General features: G+C 54.1%; 1 protein-coding gene across 1 annotated transcript in view; it reads left to right on the top strand.

Moving 5' to 3' along the window:
- PADI2 (peptidyl arginine deiminase 2) overlaps nucleotides 1–19,416 on the top strand; it is a 40,916-nt gene that overhangs the window by 20,402 nt on the left and 1,098 nt on the right. Inside the window, exons 5-15 of the mRNA XM_004741362.3 lie at nucleotides 899–1,016; nucleotides 1,650–1,775; nucleotides 6,715–6,893; nucleotides 8,617–8,720; nucleotides 9,464–9,575; nucleotides 10,072–10,179; nucleotides 12,733–12,884; nucleotides 14,691–14,835; nucleotides 15,544–15,637; nucleotides 17,370–17,455; nucleotides 18,707–18,835. Coding sequence (XP_004741419.1) covers nucleotides 899–1,016; nucleotides 1,650–1,775; nucleotides 6,715–6,893; nucleotides 8,617–8,720; nucleotides 9,464–9,575; nucleotides 10,072–10,179; nucleotides 12,733–12,884; nucleotides 14,691–14,835; nucleotides 15,544–15,637; nucleotides 17,370–17,455; nucleotides 18,707–18,835 — 1,353 coding nt within the window. The remainder of the gene's footprint in view (nucleotides 1–898; nucleotides 1,017–1,649; nucleotides 1,776–6,714; nucleotides 6,894–8,616; nucleotides 8,721–9,463; nucleotides 9,576–10,071; nucleotides 10,180–12,732; nucleotides 12,885–14,690; nucleotides 14,836–15,543; nucleotides 15,638–17,369; nucleotides 17,456–18,706; nucleotides 18,836–19,416) is intronic.

Here is a 19,416-nt window from a genome sequence, read left to right as displayed (position 1 = left end):
ACACAGGTGACCGTCTCATCACAATTGTCCCAAGCTCGCCTCCAAAGGGAACATCTGTGGGGCCCTAAATGTAACCCCAGTGCAGCTGCTCAGGGCTAGAAACTTAAAAGGTCTTCCGGAAAGAAGGGGTGGTCCTGCCAGGACCCCAGGAGTTGTGGGGTTGGTCAGGCGAGGGGAGGCAGACAGTGTCAGGAGCACAGGACCTGTGAGGGCACCTGCCTGAGAGGTCCTGAGTCTGTCTGGAGGGAGCAGAGCGAGCCACAGGAAGGGGGATGGATGGAGAGTGGGCCGGGCTTACTCGGCCTTGCAGCCCACAGTCAGGGATTGGGGCTTTATCCTAAGTCAACAGGGAGCCCCGGACAGGGCTTACAGCAGGAAAGCAACATGATCTGGCTGGAGCTTGTTCTAGTAAGGCCCTGGCTACAGCAGAGAGAACAGATCACCTTGCAGGTCCCATTTGGAGCACTCAGCATGTCTGGAAACAGCTGGGTGTCCGTCCATCCAGGCGTCTCCCCTCTGATCCCCCCGGGGGGACTCCAGAATCTGTCGTAGAATGCGAGCCTCCTCATTCCTCCGGCCGCCCTCCGTCTCCCTGCCTCCACCCCTTCCAGACACAGGCACACCAGGCTTGAGGCTCATAAATGCCCGGTGTCCCCATCTCTGTGTCTCCTTCTGCCTCCATCCCCCTCCTGAGCTTGTCTCTGGTGCCTGCACTGAGCCTCTCCAGGCATGAGACGTGGGGTTCACATTTGCCACGTCACCCCTGCCTCGATGCATGGTAGCTCTGTTTATCCTCATCCTGGGACGGTCTCTTGAGGGTCCTGTGGCGTCTGCGGCAGAACTCAAATCAGCCAGAAGGTAGACAAGAAGGTGCTGAGCTCTTTCCCTGACATTGCAGGCATCCTGGACCTGGGGCCCTGAGGGCCAGGGGGCCATCCTGCTGGTGAACTGTGACCGAGACACGCCCTGGCTGCCCAAGGAGGACTTGAATGATGAGAAGGTCTACAGCAAGGAAGGTGCCAGCAGGACCCACGCTCGGAATGGGTGGGGAGGATGGGCAATGGAAACACACATGCTCCGTCCTGGGCGGGGCCAAGACGGAGGCAGGAGTGACCTTCAGTCTCCTGGGGATGGTGGACTCCAATAGCCACTCTTGGGGCACCTGGGTCACGCAGTCTGTTAAGCATCCAACTCTTGATTTTGGATCAAGTCATGATCTCGGGATTGTGAGATCAAGCCCTGTGTCCAGCTCTTTGCTGGGTCTGGAGCTTGTTTAAGATTCTCTCCCTCTCCCTCTGCACATCCCTGCTCTGCTCTCTCTCTCACTCTCAAAAAAAAAAAAAAGAATCCATTCTTGCTAAAAAAAAAACAGAAAAAAAAACTATTAACAAGGTTCAGTGGGAACCATGGTTTTGTAACAAGAGTTACACGTACACAAACACATAGGGAAAGGACTGGAAGGTAATTCCCGAAAAGTTCCATAGGTCATGGTATTAGAGAAGACAGCCTGTTGTTGTGCTTCTCTGTGGTTCCTACAATACACATGTGTGGGGTTTTCTGTCCTGATTGGAAAAGCAACAATTATTCCTGAGCTCTCATTGCAGCTGCCTGTCTCTTAATTCTAACCTCCTCTGTATCCCCCGCTCCAGACCTCAAGGACATGTCCCAGATGATCCTGCGGACCAAAGGCCCTGAGCGCCTCCCCGCCGGATACGAGATAGTTCTCTACATTTCCATGGCGGACTCGGACAAAGTGGGCGTGTTCTACGTGGAGAGTGAGTGACCCCGGTTCAACCCCTCTGGAAGTTTCTATCCATTTGGTGCTCACTGAGCTAACTTCCTCAGGGCCTCCGTTTGCCCTCCTGCTCCCCAGAGCACCCCACCCCCTGCACCAGCAGCCATGACCTCTGCAGGTGCAGGTGACTGGAGAGGGCCGGGACCCACTTCTTAGTAATGGTCCCTGGGAGCACCGTTGCTGTCCTGTGAAGTCAGGAGGCCCCAGGGATAGGCCTCTCCTCTCTCAAAGGAGTTGGTGCTGATGGGGGTTTATGCACAACCCAGAGCCCCTCTCTCCTCTGGATGGTGACAGGACATCCTGGGCCCCAGCTGTGAAGGGAACATGCTTCTGCCGCAGAGCCAGTCCTCACAGCCCCCTGCTCCGGTTCATGCCTCCTGTAAACACGTGTTGAGTCCCCTCCGCACCCGGCACTGTTCTCAGTGCTGGGGTCCCCTGCAGTGAGCTCTGCAGTCACACCCCCCCGTGTGTCTCCCTCTGCCACCATCCCTCTCCTGAGCTTGGGGGAGGGGATGGTCTGGGCATGATAAGGAGAACAATGGGAGAGAATGACACCCACCAAGTATTAGGGACTTTCGGGGGCAGAGGTGAGGGATCGCAGGCCCTGGGCCGTCCAGAAAGGCCTCTCTGTGCAGGTGACATTTGAGCTGAGGCCCAAATCCACAGTAACAAGGACCCAGACATTCATGAGCTGAGGAAAGAGTGTTCTCATTAGAGGAAACAGCACACACAAAGCAGAGAGGAGTGGAACCAGCTTGGAGTGTTACAGGAGCAAAAGGGAGAGACCAGAGGTGGGGGATGTGTTGGAGTCAAGGTCAGCAAGCTGGACAGGGACCAGGGGCATGAGGAGCAGGCTTGGATTTTATTCTGAGAGCAGTGGAAAGCCATTAGAGTTTTAAGCAAGAGACTGTCAAGATCTGATTTATGGATTAAAAAGCTCTCTCAGCAAAATAGTTAGCTTTGCCATTTGCCATGATGCAATGCATCATGGCATGCAATTTGTGAGGCGGGGTTTCCCCTGTGTGCCCAGCTGTCTGGGGGGCCCAGGATCTCTGGCCTACCTCTGGGGACCACCTCTGGACAGGCCTGCTAGCACCAGGACAGTCGCCATGAGGAGCTAGTCATGGGAGCCCCGGACCCTCACTGCAGGGAGTGATTGAGCCCAGACAGCAGTGGACAGCTGCCACCCAAGGCCAGTCCTGATCCACCCTGGGCCTGGCAGTGGCCTCCCCGAGATTGGAATGTCCCCAGAGTCAGGCCGGCTCTGCTGCCCCAGGGGGCTGGAGCTGTTGATGTGTGTCCCGTCCAGTCCAAGGCAATCGCAGAGGATGGGGCTGACGGCGCGGCAGGAGGGCGTGGTACAGAAGAACCCCCACCTGCTCCTCTCGACCGTGACATTCAACTGGGACATGCAGCGTGCTGCTAATAGTGGCACCTGGCCATTATCTAGAGGGTGCTGCTCATTAAGGGAGTGGATTGTAGTCTGGCCCCATAATCTCATCCCTGCCCCTCCGTTGCCATCCGAGATGGGCCCTGAGCAGACAGACGCCTTGAGACACTGCTGTTCCCCAGTCTGCCTTATAGGGCTGCTGTCCTGTGGGGCACAGGAGGCACCTTACTGATGCAGTGATGAGTCTAAAATAGTTTTCCCACGAAATGCGGAATCCTGGAAAGAACGGAGTGGGGAGTAGGATGGGGAGGGGGCTTCTCCGTCTGTGGCAGTTTCCCTTTCTTCTGTGCAAACATTTTCAGGTTTCGTCAAAATCTGAGTACACCTATACGGGAGAGTAGGCCGTATTACACAAATGTTTCATGTCACCTGGGTCCCCCAAGAGCAGGGAGCTGGGTTGAAGGCCAAGGGATCCTTAGAGGGAGCTCTGGTGCCTGGGGGGTTCAAACCCTGCATCTGGACAAGTCTACTTATCAGTCTGTGACTTGGGTTCAGCTGTGATGTGACATGGGGATGATGGGGGGGCATGACGGTCCCTGCTGAGGTTAGGAACTAAACAAGGACCATGTGTGAGACACCCGGTGCAGGAGCGGGCCCATGGAATGCCCTCTAGAGATGGCCCTTGTTGGTTTGGCTGGGATCATTCTGATGATTATGAATTAGAACCCTTGCAATAGACAGAAGTCCCCCGTGCTGTTAGGAAGACACTGATGTCTGGGTTCCAGCCTCCGATTCTGCCCCAGGATCCTGAAGTCGGGGCCTGACTTCTTCCAGTAACAATACAGTGACCAGCTTGTCCCCGTTTGCCCAGGACTTCCCTGGCTGTCACAGTGAAAATCCCCCTCCCTGGGAAACCCGAGTCCCAGGCAAACCAGGACGGTCGGTCGCACCCTCAGTGAGTCTCCTTGGGCGCTTGGGAGGTGGAATGGCTCCAAGGTGACCAGAAGGGTTTTGCCAAACCAGACCACGCGCCGGCCGGTAGGGCCAATGCCTGGGGCCAAGGAGAGGTCAGGGTGGCTGGCAGGCCCAGCGAGGGGCATGTGGGCCGCTCAGAGAAGGGCATTGTTGGTTCTTGCAGGGAAAGACGGCCGTGCTCGGGCAGCCTATCCCAAGCTGGGGGCGGGGGGGAAGCAGGCTCCTTGGGACAGTGGCTGCATTGTTCCCAGGACCGAGTCAGTCCTCCCGGAGCTGGCCCAAGCACCAGAAAGAAAGACGTGTGTAAATCACAGGCCACAGGAGGGAGAAAATCACCTGCAGAGGAGTGAGAACGTGCCCTTCCACCTGACCCAGCCTCCTGGCCAGACCCCTTCCCTCCCCAGGCCCAGGCAGAGTGCCCCACCACCCGGAGTCCTGGGGAAGCTTTGGAGGTTTCCGCAAAGACAAGCCAGCTTCTGGGCCTGAGATCTCTCCGCTGAGCCTCAGTCCAGGCAGCCTGAATGCCTGGAAGAGAACTTTTTAATTACAAAGATCCTTCTGGATATATTCGGCAGTTAGGATCTACTGAGGGCGCACCCTGTTGTTTCCAAGTGAGAAAGACTTCATCTTCTCGGTCAGCTCCTTGGCACGTCCAGGGTCTCTCAGCCTGTCGGTCTCATTTCTTGGGCCCAGCCAAGGGGAGGAGAAGTGAGGTATTATTTCTTTGCCTTCTGCTCATAAGCCGTTCAACACAAAGGCCATGAATTTTGCAGAAAGGGGCGTGCCAACTCGGTTCAGGCGCTTGTCTTCCACTACGGGTCCCGACTGTGTTAATGATGGTCACCCATGGTTAACAGGTTTCCCTAAGTTTCTAATGCTGTGTCATTCTATCTTGCAATGACCTTGTGGCTAGGTGATATTAGCCCCACTTAACAAATGGGCAAACTGAGGCGTGGGAAGGTTAAGTGAATTCCCTGAGGTTTTGCGGCGTGTAAAGCCTGGATGGTATTGGAACCCAGGTCTCTCTGACTCCGGAAGTCATAACCAGCAAGGTCACGTGCCCTCAACAAGACGTATAACCGGGGTCCCCCTGAGCACATTGTCCTACATGAGGAGCTGTCCCAAGCCCAGGCTTCGGAGTTTCCTCCTTTTAATCTGCTGGTTTTCAGCATACACCCTGTTTGCACGAGGACCAACCCACGGGTGACTAGTGATTAACCATTACCGTTGTTGCTGGCAGTATGTCCTAAGCTGAGCCTGATTCTGCCCTTCCAGCTCTGCGGGGCATAAAGAAACTCCTTCTGGAACTACATAGGGTTCTGCCTCCATGCCTGTGGCAATGCAAGTATCTGTCTCCTCGCCTCACCGTACCCCACCTCTGCCACCCCAAAGGGCATCTCAGAGTCTCCCTTCATCTGCTCACATGCTCTCCGTCCTGCCTCCCTTCCCCCCCACTCCTCACCCCAGTAACCTGCCCAGAGCTCTCGCCCATGTTACCACACTCCCCACGTCCGCGTTATCATCGGCTGAGCACTGCTGTTGGACAGACAGAGGGATAGAATCTTGCCACCACCCCCCTCCCCCAGAGGTTGCCCATGCTGGGAACAGAGTAGTAATGCTGCTCTGGCCTGGAAATTCTCCTGTAGGGAGTGGTGTGGAAGCCACGGTTCATTCGGTAGACATTGACTAAACACGACCTGTGTGAGGCTGGCACTGGGCCCAGCCAGGCCTGTCTCTGCCCTCAGGAGACAGTCTCTCGGGGCCGAGAACTAAACACTGAGATCACATCCCCTCAGAAGGGCTGTGATGGGCAAAGAGGAGACGCAGAAGCTCCACACGGACCCCGGCTTGGTGTCTGGAGGGTCCAGGCGTAATTCCCAGAAGGGACCCAATCGAGGCCTGGAAGGAAAGAACAACTCTGCCCAGCGGAGGGAACAGCACTGGAAAGAGCTGGGGGATGCCAGTGGGACAGACAGACGCACTGGGGAAACCTGCCTTTCCGCCCAGCCACGAGCCAGGACAGCCGGACACCATGCGTGCAGCTTTACGCCAATGTGGCTTTCATCACACGGACAGGAATCTGGGATATAAATGGGCACCTTGGGGTTTTGCGTATAAAAGGGGAGGGGAGCTTGGGGTTCAGAGCTGCACATGAATTTGAGCCCCAGCTTGGCCACTTGCTGGCTATATGACCTCCGCAACCCATTTCGCCTTTCTGAGACTCGGTTTCCTCATGTGTAAAGCAGGCACGTGCTGTCCTTCCTCAGCACCTCTCAGTGCTCGGTCATCACCTGCTATCAGAGCGCCTGGGCCATTCCTGAGCGTCAGCCTATCTTCTAGATGCCGGAAGCTAGAGAGGTGGTCCGGTTCGCACCACAGGCGAGCGAGCGGCAGTGCTGGGACGATGACTGGCGCCACGCCCTTCCGGTGGCATTTTCTGCTTGTGCTTATCTCCCTGTGCCTAGAGGACGAGTCACTCTGCCCTCTTGTCCCCTGCCCCACAGACACCCCCCTGACAGAGGCGGGTGCCTGACATGAGCCCCTCTCCCTCCAGACCCGTTTTTCGGCCAACGTTACGTCCACATCCTGGGCCGGCGGAAACTCTACCACGTGGTCAAGTACACGGGCGGCTCGGCGGAGCTGCTGTTCTTCGTGGAAGGCCTGCGCTTCCCCGATGAGGGCTTCCCAGGCCTGGTCTCCATCCACGTCAGCCTGCTGGAGTACATGGCCGAGGTGAGGGCTCCCAGGCAGCCACCATGAAGGGCCGTCCTGGGGACCAGGTGGGAGTCTTTCCAGCCAGTCTCAGGGGTTCCCATGAGGCTCCAAAGACACTGGGGCGGGGATGGGGGTTGGCCAAGCTTAGAGACCCACCCACCAACCTACGCGCACCTGCCTGCCAGGCTCCTCTGGGCTGTGCTCTAGGAGTCCTCCTGCTGGCCGCACCTGCTCCCCAGGACCCCCCCCCACTCCGAGGGTGAGGTGTTCTGGCGTCCCCCACAGTGGTGTGGTCTGTCTTCCTCCCTGCAGCGCTGTGGTCCTAGTTCTGAGGCACAGATGCCCAGGCAGGAAGGAAACTAGGCCATACACTTGAGGTTTTCCCTCCCCAGACTGACCGTTGACCCTAACTGTGGGTTATACCAACTCTGACCTCAGGCCGAACCCATCCCCCCAACACTGCGGGCAGACATCGCACTCACCATTGTTCTTGGTTTGGGGAAACTGGACAGAAGGAGAGCGTCCGCCCCTCTAGAGGAGAAGCCCCCTCACTTAGAGTGTGTCCTGCTGACAAGGCCTCTTCTCACAAAGACTGCAGCCCCAGACTCCTACTGCTCGGGCCCAGCCCACTTTGCTCAGATATAGGGAGGGACCTGGCTGCCCTCCTCGACACAGGGTCCCCTCCCCATTGTCACTTCCAGAGTACTGGGGGCAAGGCACAGTGGGCTCTGTAGAAGAAGAGGCTGAACCTAGCTTACATTTATGAGAATGGGCTCTGGAGTCCGACTGCCCAGTTCCAAGCCCAGGAGACATTGGGCAGCTGAATTTGCTCCCTGTGCCTTAGTTTCCCCATCTGTAAGACGAACGGCAGAAATTTCTGCTTCCTGGGGTGGTTGTGAGCATCCAAACTTGTAAGAACTCCTTCACAAAGCATCCTCAAGTCCCTCCGAAGAGTAAAGGCAGGAAGGGCAGCGCTAACAGGACGGGACAGAGAGGGGCTTCTGCCCCCATCTATGCCTGGAGTAGCCTGGCCATCGGGACCTCAGACTGGCCCCTCCAGTAGGCACCAGCAGAGACTCACAAGGCAGACCCAGGCAGGAAAGGAGAGCCAGGGCCCTAGTCCCACCTGCTCCCACGGTCTCTGCCAAGGGCAGGTGCCCATTTCCTGTAGCTGTTCAAAGCCAACTACACAAAAGAACCCCAGAATCGACTTATTTTCCCTCAAGTTCCAAGCAAGCTTCCTGAACCTTTACTTAAAGAACCATCTGGACATAGAAAAATTCCCCCGAGAATCATGAAAAATGCTCACCTGTAGAAAAGGGCAACGTCCCAAAGCAGAGACAGAAGAAGGCGCGGCTGGCCCGGCCATCCTGTGGGCAGGTTTCAGGACGGGGACTTTGATGGGGCAAGACCCAATAGGGGTTGAGAGTATTAGGGCAGCAGCCTGACCACCTGGGTTTAAATCCAGGCTCCCCTCCTGACTAACCACGTGAAAGAGGTATGTGACTAGAAGCCTGTGACTCAGTTTCCCTACCTGTAAGACATGGGTTATAGTAGTATCTTCCCCCTGTAGTTGCTGTGAGGCAGAAATGAAATGGCATGTGTGGCACTAGCCCAGGGCCTAGTATACCACAAGTGCTCAATAAATGTAGTTTTGTCATCAGATTCACCCACTTTAGGAAGCAGGCGTGAAAGCTACCCTGACCAGACTTTCTGGTCCCCTTCCGTCTCCCACGTCCAGGGGATTCCCCTGACGCCCATTTTCACGGACACCGTGGTATTCCGGATTGCTCCATGGATCATGACCCCCAACATCTTGCCTCCCGTGTCGGTGTTCGTGTGCTGGTAAGCTATGGCCAGGGCGCAGGGAAGTGGCACGGCCAAGTGGCTAAAGCTGGGGCTTTACGGACAGACAGCCCTGAGTTCAGAGCCTGGCTCTCTCCCTTACCCCCTGTGTGACCTTGACCAACTCCCTTGACCTCTCTGTGCCTCTGTTTCTCTGAAATGCTGACATCACAGCATCACTGTGGGCACTAAATGAAGCAGGTCAAGTATTAACCCAAGGTCCTGGCTCTTGTGTATGCTATAAAAATAAGGTCTGTCACTCCTTTTCTCATTCTTGGCTTGCATCGTCTGCTTGGTAACCTCCTGTGCAGTGGATATTCAGCTCATCTTATGCAGCTTTTTTTTTTTTTTTGAGCAGCTATTATGTGCTAGACATCTGCAGCAAGATGAGAACCAAGAGAAAGTGACCTACAGGTGGCTGCTGGCCATGATGAGAGGGCCCTGAGGCCCTGGGCCCATCCCCCTGCCTCTGGGCTAGACAGAACTTTCCAGAAAGCTGAGCGGGTTGGGGGGGTGGGGAGAGTGTCCCTTCTCCTTTATGACCTTGGCAAATACCATGGGTGGAGGAATTTGTCTGACCTTGGCTCCAGCAGCCCTCACGAAGGTGACTAGGAACCCATTTGTGGCCTCAGCTTCCTAGCACAACCCAGAGGTGAAAGCTGCTTGTTGCCACCTCAGTTGGACTGGCCCTTGAACCTCCTCACCCTTCCTCCTGGCCTCCCTCTCTTCCCCAAACTTCTCAGCATGAAGGACAATTACTTGTTCTTGAAAGAGGTAAAGAACCTGGTGGAGAAAACCAACTGCGAACTGAAGGTCTGCTTCCAGTATATGAACCGAGGGGACCGCTGGATCCAGGTGAGGCCCTGCAGGCTGGGAGGGATGTGGTCCAAGGCTCAGGCAAGAAGAGTTGGCTTAACATCAGTACCCTGGCACCTAGCAGCTCCATGGATTGGAATTCTTCTATTGGCTCCTACATGCCCATGTGCACAGAGACAAATGTAGAAGGCAATTCACTGCAGCATTGTTTCTTGAAGTAGCAAAAGACTGTCCCCCAAGAGAGACTGGGTCACTATATGAGCAGATAGCCTTACCATGGAGTACTATACAGCAGTGAAAAAGAAGCCAACCTAGAAATACAGAATGCACTTCAAATGGAGATGTTACTTGCAGGAAATGTAAATAGGATATTATTGATTATATTTTAAGAAATGGGGTTGATAGGAGTCAAGCATGCTTGGAGCAGGCAGAGACTATTTGGAGAAGGATATATAAGGAACCCCTGCCATCGCTTGCCAGGAAGGAGAACTAGGGAGGCCGGCTCATCTGACGGCTCTCCTTGGTGTCCCCACAGGATGAAGTTGAGTTTGGCTACATAGAGGCCCCCCACAAAGGCTTCCCCGTGGTATTGGACTCCCCCCGAGATGGAAACCTGAAGGACTTCCCAGTGAAGCAGCTTCTGGTGAGATGCTGAGGGCCACCTCAGGGTAGGGGGTTGGGGAAATGATCCTGGGAACTCTTACAGGGCAGAGTGGGCAGGAGACCTGGGGGCACCCTTGACAAGTTAGTCTATTGCCCAGCACCTCCATCTTCTCATCTGCAGAATGGGTCAGTTGGGATAGTGACCTCCATGGTCCTTTCCTTGGAGAGTTTTCTCAGAGGAAAACATGACACTACCCCATGGCCTGGCACACCACAGGTGCTCAATAAATGTACCATTGTTATCAGTTTCACCCACTTTGGAAGGCAGGAATGAAAAGCACCCCGACAAGACTTCTCAATCCCCTGTGTAAAAAATTTACTCATAGGGGAGTTTTCTCCTAGGAAATGGGAACTTATGGGAAAGGGGCAGCTCCTGCTCTTGCCCCTGCCCCACCCCCACCTTGCAGAAAAATCAGTTTCAAAGAGGAAAGTTAGAGTTAAGCCATTGTCAAAAATTATGGTTCCAACTTCAAAGCTCCCTGAAGCTGCAGGTTTCAGTCTGTGGGTTTGTTTGGTTTTTTTAAGCAATCCAACCCCCTGATTCTAGAGGCCATTACCACTCCCACTGATGCCCTTAGCCACTGGTGGAGTGAGGGCAGAACCAAACCTCCTTCTTTTGTCCTCACCTTCCACCTTGAACAGGCAGGGGAGGCGAGGACAGAGCACGGAGCAAAGACTGGGATAGATCAGGGGCTCTTCCCAAGGTCGCACATGGGACAGCTTCCGCTAGAGTTGGAAACATTCACAGGCTCACCTCTACTTCTTGAGAACTTAACCTAGGGCCCTCACTACAGGGAGACGGTGCTAGAGCCTGGCCTGGCATCTTGTCCCACTCCTTGACCTGAGGCAAGCAGCTGAACCTCGTCAAGCCTCAGTTTGCTCATCTGTAAATGGGGCTAGAAATGGCATTCCTCTCACAGAATCATTGTGAAGATTGAAGGCAACTAGAAGGCATCCTCCTACTCCTAATACAATGTTCCTTATTCGCTTCCCTTCCGGTTGTCATCCCACAGCCCTGGACGTTGTCCTTGGTGAGGACTGTCCGCTTCTTCCCACACTGGGAGGGGTAGAGTCAAGCTGGTCCTCAGCAGCGGTGGCCACAGGCCTGAGAACCACGGCCTCCCAGCTCCTGCCCTCATGGTCTTCCCGGGCTGTCACCTGCCTTTAATGTTCCAGGCTGGCTTGGCGCCAAGGTCCATGGCTGCATTGTTCCTGGGGACCTGGGCCAAGCTCGGCTTTGTGCTTCGTGCCTGCCTGCCTACGTGTGCCCTAAAGCCCAGCTGCCCCAGCTTCCGGCAATGCACACCTTGCCATCTGGGGCTCCCGGGTGAGAAAGCGCTAAGCTGTAGACATCCACGCCACTGGGCATGGCTGTCCCTTGAGCCTCTCAGCTGGGTGAGGATAAGCCACATCTTCCCACCCCAGGGGATTTTTTTACCAAGAAGTTTTGTCAGGCAAGCTTCGTTCTAGCCTTAGTACAAGTTCCCAAGCAAGGGCTCTACTGTTTCATCAAAAAGTCCTGAAAGGAACCTTAAATTCAAGGGTCCCTGGGGTTATATTGTGCACCAGCTCTCGTTTCCTGGAGCTCTGTTCGAAAAAGGATTCTGAGGCTGTCTCTAGGCTCAGGGGAGAGGAATGGGTTGGTCTATATGTTACACATCTGCGATACTTGCTTGAATCGGTCAGATGTTCCTAGGTAAGGCTGCAGGGACAAACAGCCCCCAAACTGTAGGGGCTGACAACAGCAGAGGTCCATTTCTTGCTGCATCTTGCACAGATGCCTGGTTGGTGTTCTGCAGCCCTGCTTCTGAGTGCCTTCCCCATTCCATAGCCCCGGCTGCAGGTGCAATGCTAGCCTGGGAAACACCGTTCTCCTAGCACAAGGAGCAGAGAATGATTTGGCCTTATGGCTTCTGCTCTGAACGGGCATGCGTCACTTCGGCTCACATTTCACTGGCCAAAGCCAGTCACGTGACTGAGTCCAATGCTGGGTGTGGAATTCTGTTCCTTCCGCCGGGAGATACTGCCATGCATACCAGCCATGGCTCAGGATGCAAAATCCTCTTTCCGGGGAGAGGGCAGCAAGTCTCTGGGCACAACAATAGAACCTACAGGCCTCCTTCTTTTACAGATGGGGAATCTGGCTCCTCTCCTACAGATGGGGAAACTGAGGGTCAGATAAATAAAGAGATAAACAGGGATGTCAATGGCACAAAATGAGAACCAGCCCTGAAGTCACCAGTGTGTCTCTGTGTCCAGAAACAGAGACGCATAATGAGACCCAGTGCACACATGCACTAATACGTACTTATGTACCATCAGGCAGGCCCACCCTCAGCCAGCCTGCCCACAAACTCAGCCTCCCTGTGTCTTGCCCCCTGCTCTTCAGTGGGACTAAGAAGACCACTAGAAACCAAGTGCCCACAGTGCCAGCCCAAAGGTAGTGAAACAGTAGTCCTCCTTGGCTAGCTGAGCTGGGGTTAAGGACCTCTGGCTACAGGAGACTAATGATGGGTGTGTGCTCCCTGCCCAGGGCCCAGATTTTGGCTACGTGACCCGGGAGCCCCTCTTCGAGCCTGTCACCAGCCTTGATTCCTTTGGGAACCTGGAGGTCAGTCCACCAGTGACTGTGAACGGCAAGGCCTACCCCCTGGGCCGGATTCTCATCGGGAGCAGCTTTCCTCTGTAAGAGAGTTGAGGGTGGGGCCCAGGGGCTTGGGGGGGTGGCGAGATGTTACTCTTTCTCTTTAGGAGGAGCCTGGGCTGTTCACACGTGGAGAGATTATCTGGGAGAATGAACCCCTTCCACGACTCTTAGAAATAAAACCAAGTTAGCCTTTATATCTTAGTATGACTTAGGATCTAATATAAAGCTAAATAACTCTTCCCAAAATGGGAGGTTGTATAATGAGATTATAAGCCATGAAAGGAAGGGATGAAGGAGTCCATAAAAGGTAACTGAAAGAGGCTGAGTGGGAAGGTAGTCACAAGTTCTTGGGGTTGCCCATACACCAAAGAGGAATGAGAAGACATGGCCCTGCCCCAAAGTGTGACTACTTGGATCTTGGGCCTGTCCACAACCCTGTCACTCCCTCCCCCAGGTGACCCACTTCCCAATAAAAAGGCAGATTCTTCTTTGGTCAGGACAGTCACTAGGAAGACTGAATACTATGGTTCCTCATTTCACAAAAGGGCTGCCAGCAACCTGCATACATGAGATCAGCCAGGATTTGGGCACCAAGTCCCTGTGAGCTACAACAGGGGATACTCTACCTTCTGGGAGGAGGCCAGTGCCTGTTTGCCCACCGCCTCTCCTCCCTCCACTCAATAGTCAATCATCCATTCCTCTGGTATTTTCCATGCCCTAGCCAAATGCCAAGTGTGAGCCATGGCATTCTAAACCTGAAGTCCAGCCCCCACCTTCAAGGAAACAGTGGAGATCACAGGCATGAAACAGTCGGGGGCAGGGGGATGACCATGTAGATGATAGAAAGAAAGGGAGCCGGGGAACCCAAATAGAGACAAATATTTATTGAGGACCTTCTCTGTCAGGCACTGCTCTGGGCTCTAGGGATACATCAGTGACCCAAGCAGGCAAAGCCCCAGATCTTGGGAAATTTTCAATCACAGTGGGAGGAGTACAGAAAATCAACATGGAAGCCAGTAAATGAGACGCTTCTGGATGCTAATAAGTTGCAATGAAGAAGGTAAAATAGGGTTCCATGGCAAAGAGTGATGGGGCAGGTACACTTTAGTTTTTGTGGTTTTAAGGAAATGACTTGGGAATTGAGACTTGAATGAGAAGGGAGCAGCCATGGGAAGATCAGAGGGAAAGGCATTTCATATAGATGGAACAGCAAGGGCAAAGACTTTGAAGGGCTAGCTAACACGTAGGAAGTAGAACAAGGAGGAAGGGAGGGAGAGGTGGCAGCAGGTCCAGGCAGGGACCAAATTAGAGAGGAATTTCTTGGCCACTGGGAGGGCCTTCAGTAATAGTCTAAGGGCACTAGGGAGATCGAAGACCTCAGAGAGTCTAAAAGTCAGGAAGGACTTCCTGGAAGAGGTGTCACTTAAACTGATTAAAGGTGGAAGTTAATGTAATAAAGAGGCATATGGGCTCGGGCAGATTTTGGAACCATACCTGTGCCCTAGTCCCCTCCAGCAGTCCAGGCAGGGCCACTGAGCACAGAAGATGGTCTCTTTATGACAACTGACACCCTCAGGATCTGAAAAAGCTGAAGGCTGGGCTCCATGCCATTCATACAGACCATGGCTCCAGCTTATGCCTCCGTTTTTCCCCCTTGGGCTCAAATGCCTTCTTGCCTGCACCAGGGTCTCTCCGCCCTGTGGTTCAGGCTCTTTCCCCTGACTTTTGCTGATGCCACCTAGGATACAGGCTGGGTTGCAGAGGCTGAACTGCCGCAGACCCTCTGGTGAGGCAGGCACAGTGGGAGATCTGAAGAGTGGCCTCCTCCCCACCCCTACCCCCAGGTCCGGCGGTCGGAGGATGACCAAGGTGGTGCGGGACTTCCTGCAGGCCCAGCAGGTGCAGGCACCCGTGGAACTCTACTCAGACTGGCTGACTGTGGGCCATGTGGACGAGTTCATGACCTTCGTCCCCATCCCGGGCAAAAAGGTGAGCTAGTCCCTGAGTCTAGAGTGAATAGGGTGATGGCGAACCCATGTACTACCAGCTCTTGTTAGCAGGGGCCAGGATCTACAGGTAGTGGACTACATGCATAAAGGAAGAAGGAAGTAGGCTCAAGTCGGTTTGCCTGTTGTCGCTGTGGCGCGTAAATGTTTAATCCAATATACCAAAATACTAGCATTGCAACAGGTCATCAATGTACAAATATAAATGAGAGATTTTACGTTCTTTGATCCATACCAAGTCTTCAAAATCTGGTGCGTATTTTACTCTTAACCACACATCTCAATTCAGATTAGCCACAATTCAGGAGTCCAATAATCACAGGGCTCGTGGCTACTGTACTTGCTGTGATGCTCTAGAGAGCTCTGGGGTATGGGCCTGGGGCTTTTTCATTTTCTGATGTGAAAGAAATGGCTGCAACTTCATACCCTGGAAATGTCGTGTAAATGGCTTGTCCTCTTAGCCCCTTGGAGATGCAGTTCCACCCTGTCCGAAGACATTCTGGACTCTGAGCTTTGACGTGAGGTCATGGCTGAGGTGGAGGAATTTCTACAGCAGGAAGGGCAAAAAGTATTCCCCCAAAAGAGTATTGCCCCTCAACACTGGGAGGCCTGAGACCACAGGCAGACAGGGCTCCGAGTCCCTGGTCCCTTCCCCGCTGCTGACACGGTCCCTCTGGACGTCCTCTCGCAGGAATTCCGAATGCTCATGGCCAGTACCGCAGCCTGCTACAAGCTCTTTCGAGAGAAGCAGAAGATGGGCCACGGGGAGGCCGTCATGTTTAAAGGTGAGTGCCCGTGGAGCCTTGGCAGGGGGTGGGTAGCTGAGCCCCCAGAGGGATGCTTGGGAGGATGGGGCAGGGGATCGCTTTGCTCCTGAGCATCCAACTCCCCTTCCCTGGGTTCCTGGCCCACTCCAGCCTGTGAGCTCACTGTGGTGGGAAGCAGCAGTGGCCTCTAGTGACCCTTGCTGTGGCCAGCCGGACCATCGAGCCACCCACCGCTCCTCATTATCAGCAGCAGGGCCAAATGCTTCTCCAGGACCCAATGGCACCAGACACAAAAGAGAGTTAATTGACATGTGATCTGTATTCAAGGAGCTTGAAAAGGAGATAGAGAAAAACAGACACAACACAGTTTAGGGACAGGAAGAAAAGGGAGCGTACATAGACATGAGCTAGAAGCAGACATCACCACTGTCAGTCCCAGAGTGAGAAATTGCCTGCTTCGTGTAGACATTCCCTTCACTGGGCCAGATGGAGACGGGGATTAGGTGTGCTCTTAAATGAACCACGGAAAGAGGGGAAGCTGATCAGACAGAGACGGTGAGCCGGGTTAGAGAGGCCGTGACAATTTCTTCCTTACATGTTTTTCTTAAATTATTTTATGTCACTTTTCAGGTTGGTATCTCCAACCTGCCTACTCCCCAAAGTCCCATTACTAAGGCTGGCTGATACTTACATACATCCCTGCCTGCTGGATCCGAAGGCAGTGTTCCTGATAGTTTTTGGTGTCTAGAGCAGAGGAGGTCAGTTTAAGCCCTCCGTCCTTTTTTGATTCCCCGCTGATGGGAAGTCTTTTCTTTGGATTAGCAGGCATGAGTCTGGATTTTCTGGAGGCCCCTTTATATATTAAACATACTCTAAAGCTACGCATAGGATATAGAAACCCTTCTCTTTGTAGAGATAGGTCCAAGTGGGGCATGGAACAGCAGGGGCGTGACAGCCCCAGTCTCTTTGCCACTGACACCCTACAGGACTGGGAAGGGCAATGGACCAGCAAACTCTTTCCAGATCCGGCAAAATGGAAAAAAAGGAGGAGGTAGAAGAGGAGGAAGGGGAGGAGGAGAAGGAGAAGAATTATGATTAATAGCTTGGGCTCTGAAATCCGACTGTCTGGTCTGCATGTGGGCTCTGCTACTAGCTGTAAGACCTTGGACAAGTCATTGAACTTCGCTGTGCCTCCGTTTGCCCATCTTTAATGCTAGCAGCTACCTCATAGAAATGTAGGGATGATTCCTGAGTTAATCCCTGTAAAATATCTAGAAGAGTGCCTGTCACACAGGAGGGGCTGGATGAGGGTTAGGAATTGCTAATCAGACCAAAAGCCAGGTGTGGACCAGGAAGGAGGCAGGTGCAGCAGCGACCAGGGCAGGGGCTGAGCATGAGGCAGTTCTGGAAAACAGGAAGGGTGACCTCGGGGTACCTGCTCTGCCACCCCACCCCTGGTCAGCTGCTTGTCCTTAGAAGCAGGCTCCTGGGAGGCCCAGGTACTTGTGCTACCCCACCCTCTGGCCAGAAAGAGAGCAAGACGCCACCACCTGGTCTCTGGCCCAAGACACATAGCCGCCCTGGCAGAGGGGCCTGGGTTCCCAGGGCTGGCCCTCCTGGGTCTCAGCCTGTCCTGGCTCCATCTCCCTCCTCCCCGCAATTAGCCCAAAACCTGGGGGCTTGATAGAGGGGAGAATGCAGGCTGGGTACCTGAGGCTAGACTGTCCCCTGTGACCTCTGACTTCCACAGGCCTGGGCGGTATGAGCAGCAAGAGAATCACCATCAACAAGATTCTATCCAACGAGAGCCTCGTGCAAGAAAACCTGTACTTCCAGGTAAGAGCAGAACAGGGGGCCCTAGAAGGGACAGGGTTGTGCCCAGTGACACCACTCACATCCTCACAGCTTCTAGAGGGAATGACCAAGGGGTCATGGCCCATGACAGAGGGAAGGGCCTCCATGAGCATTTGGTTCAGACTCCTTCCTTCACCCCCGTGTAAAGCCGGGAGCTAAACGGAGGAGCAAAGGCAGGGTGTGCAGGTAACAGAGGTCAGAAGCAGCCAGGAGACCAGGGAAGGAGAGCATAGCAGGCCGTGCCAAAGAGCCAAGGGCTCTATAAGGCTAGAGCCCGAGACATCTGAGGGAGACACAGCCCTTTAAACTATGATGTGGGAGCACCTGGGTGACTCAGTCAGTGAAGCATCCAACTCTTGATTTCAGCTCAGGTCTTGATCTCAGAGTCATGAGTTCAAGCCCCACGAGGGGCTCCATGCGCAGCATGGAGTCTACTTAAAAAATAAATTAATTAGGGGCACCTGGGTGGTTTAGTCGTTAAGAGTCTGCCTTCAGGGGCGCCTGGGTGGCTCGGTGGGTTAAAGCCTCTGCCTTCAGCCCAGGTCATGATCCCAGGGTCCTGGGATCGAGTCCCACATCGGGCTCTCTGATCAGCGGGGATCCTGCTTCTCCACCCCCCTCCTCTCTGCCTGCCTCTCTGCCTACTTGTGATCTCTGTCTATCAAATAAATAAATAAAATCTTAAAAAAAAAAAAAAAAGAGTCTGCCTTCGGCTAAGGTTATGATCCCAGTGTTCTGGGGTCGAGCCCTGCATCAGGCTCCTTGCTCAGCGGGGAGTCTGCTTCTCCCTCTCCCTCTGCCTACTTGTGCTCTCTCTCTGTCAAGTAAATAAATTTTTAAAAATTAATTAATTAAAATAAAATAATATGACTCAAGCTACAGACCTGCCCTCTAGAAAAATTAAGTGTCGGTATATGCCCTGGATTTTTATTTATTTTAGGGGATCAGAGTCTCCAGAAGTTTGCCATGAACAGATTGACCTTCTGAGTCCCCGTCCCATTTCTGTCTAACAGCATGATTTCTGTGATCTTCTGTCCTGCTCTCTCTGTCACCCCTGTCACCGGACCCTGATGGGAGGGGCACTGGAGAGGTGGTGGGGGGGCGGAGGTGAGCACTGGAAACCTCTCTGGCATGCTGGGGCCCAGGGTCTGCTGCTGCCAGAGACAGGAGCAGGGTGGACAAAGCGACAGGAGTGTCCCCTCACTCGCCTGCTCTCCGCCCCCTCTCCCCCAGCGTTGCCTGGACTGGAACCGTGACATCCTCAAGAAGGAGCTGGGGCTGACGGAGCAGGACATCATCGATCTGCCCGCCCTGTTCAAGATGGACGAGGACCGCCAGGCCAGAGCCTTCTTCCCAAACATGGTGAGGCACTTGGGACCCCAGACTTCACCCAGGCCGCTGAGGGGCAGCCAGATCAGAAGGACCCCTTAGCTGAGGCTGTTCCCTCAGGAGGTCCAGGTGCCCGTCCTGGCTGAACTGCTGGGCGTCCTCGCCCACCTGCCCCAGGGCCCTCGTCCTCACTGGGCTGCATTCCCTCCTAGGGGTGAGACGCTCATCCTAGCTGCCTCCCTGGGGTCCTGGGATATCCTTTCCCTTAGCAGATAGCAAAGTGCTTTCTAAGTTTAAAAAAAAAGCCTTTACAGAAAGGAAGGATGCTTTTCATCCTAGGGGAGAGTCTTCTGTGAGATGGGGGAGGTTAGAACACATGCACAGGTACACACTTGCACGCACGCACACACCAACACAGACACGTATAACCACGTGCAGGTACCTGTACACAGCATACATGCGGAGGTAGGTCACCTGGTTTTCCACTTCAGCTCTACCACATAGGAGCTGCTTGGCCCCCTCTGTGCCTCAGTTTTCTCATCTGTAAAATGGGGATGATCACAACATCTACGTCACAGGGGAGTTAGGAATGCCCAAGAGCTTGGAACAGGGCC

Source organism: Mustela putorius, unplaced genomic scaffold, assembly GCF_011764305.1.
Source record: "Mustela putorius furo isolate JIRA1106 unplaced genomic scaffold, ASM1176430v1.1 tig00003853_pilon_pilon_pilon, whole genome shotgun sequence".
Taxonomy (NCBI): Eukaryota; Metazoa; Chordata; class Mammalia; order Carnivora; family Mustelidae; genus Mustela; species Mustela putorius.
The sequence above is the reverse complement of the archived record's forward strand: the minus strand, read 5'-3'. Positions and strand labels throughout refer to the sequence as shown.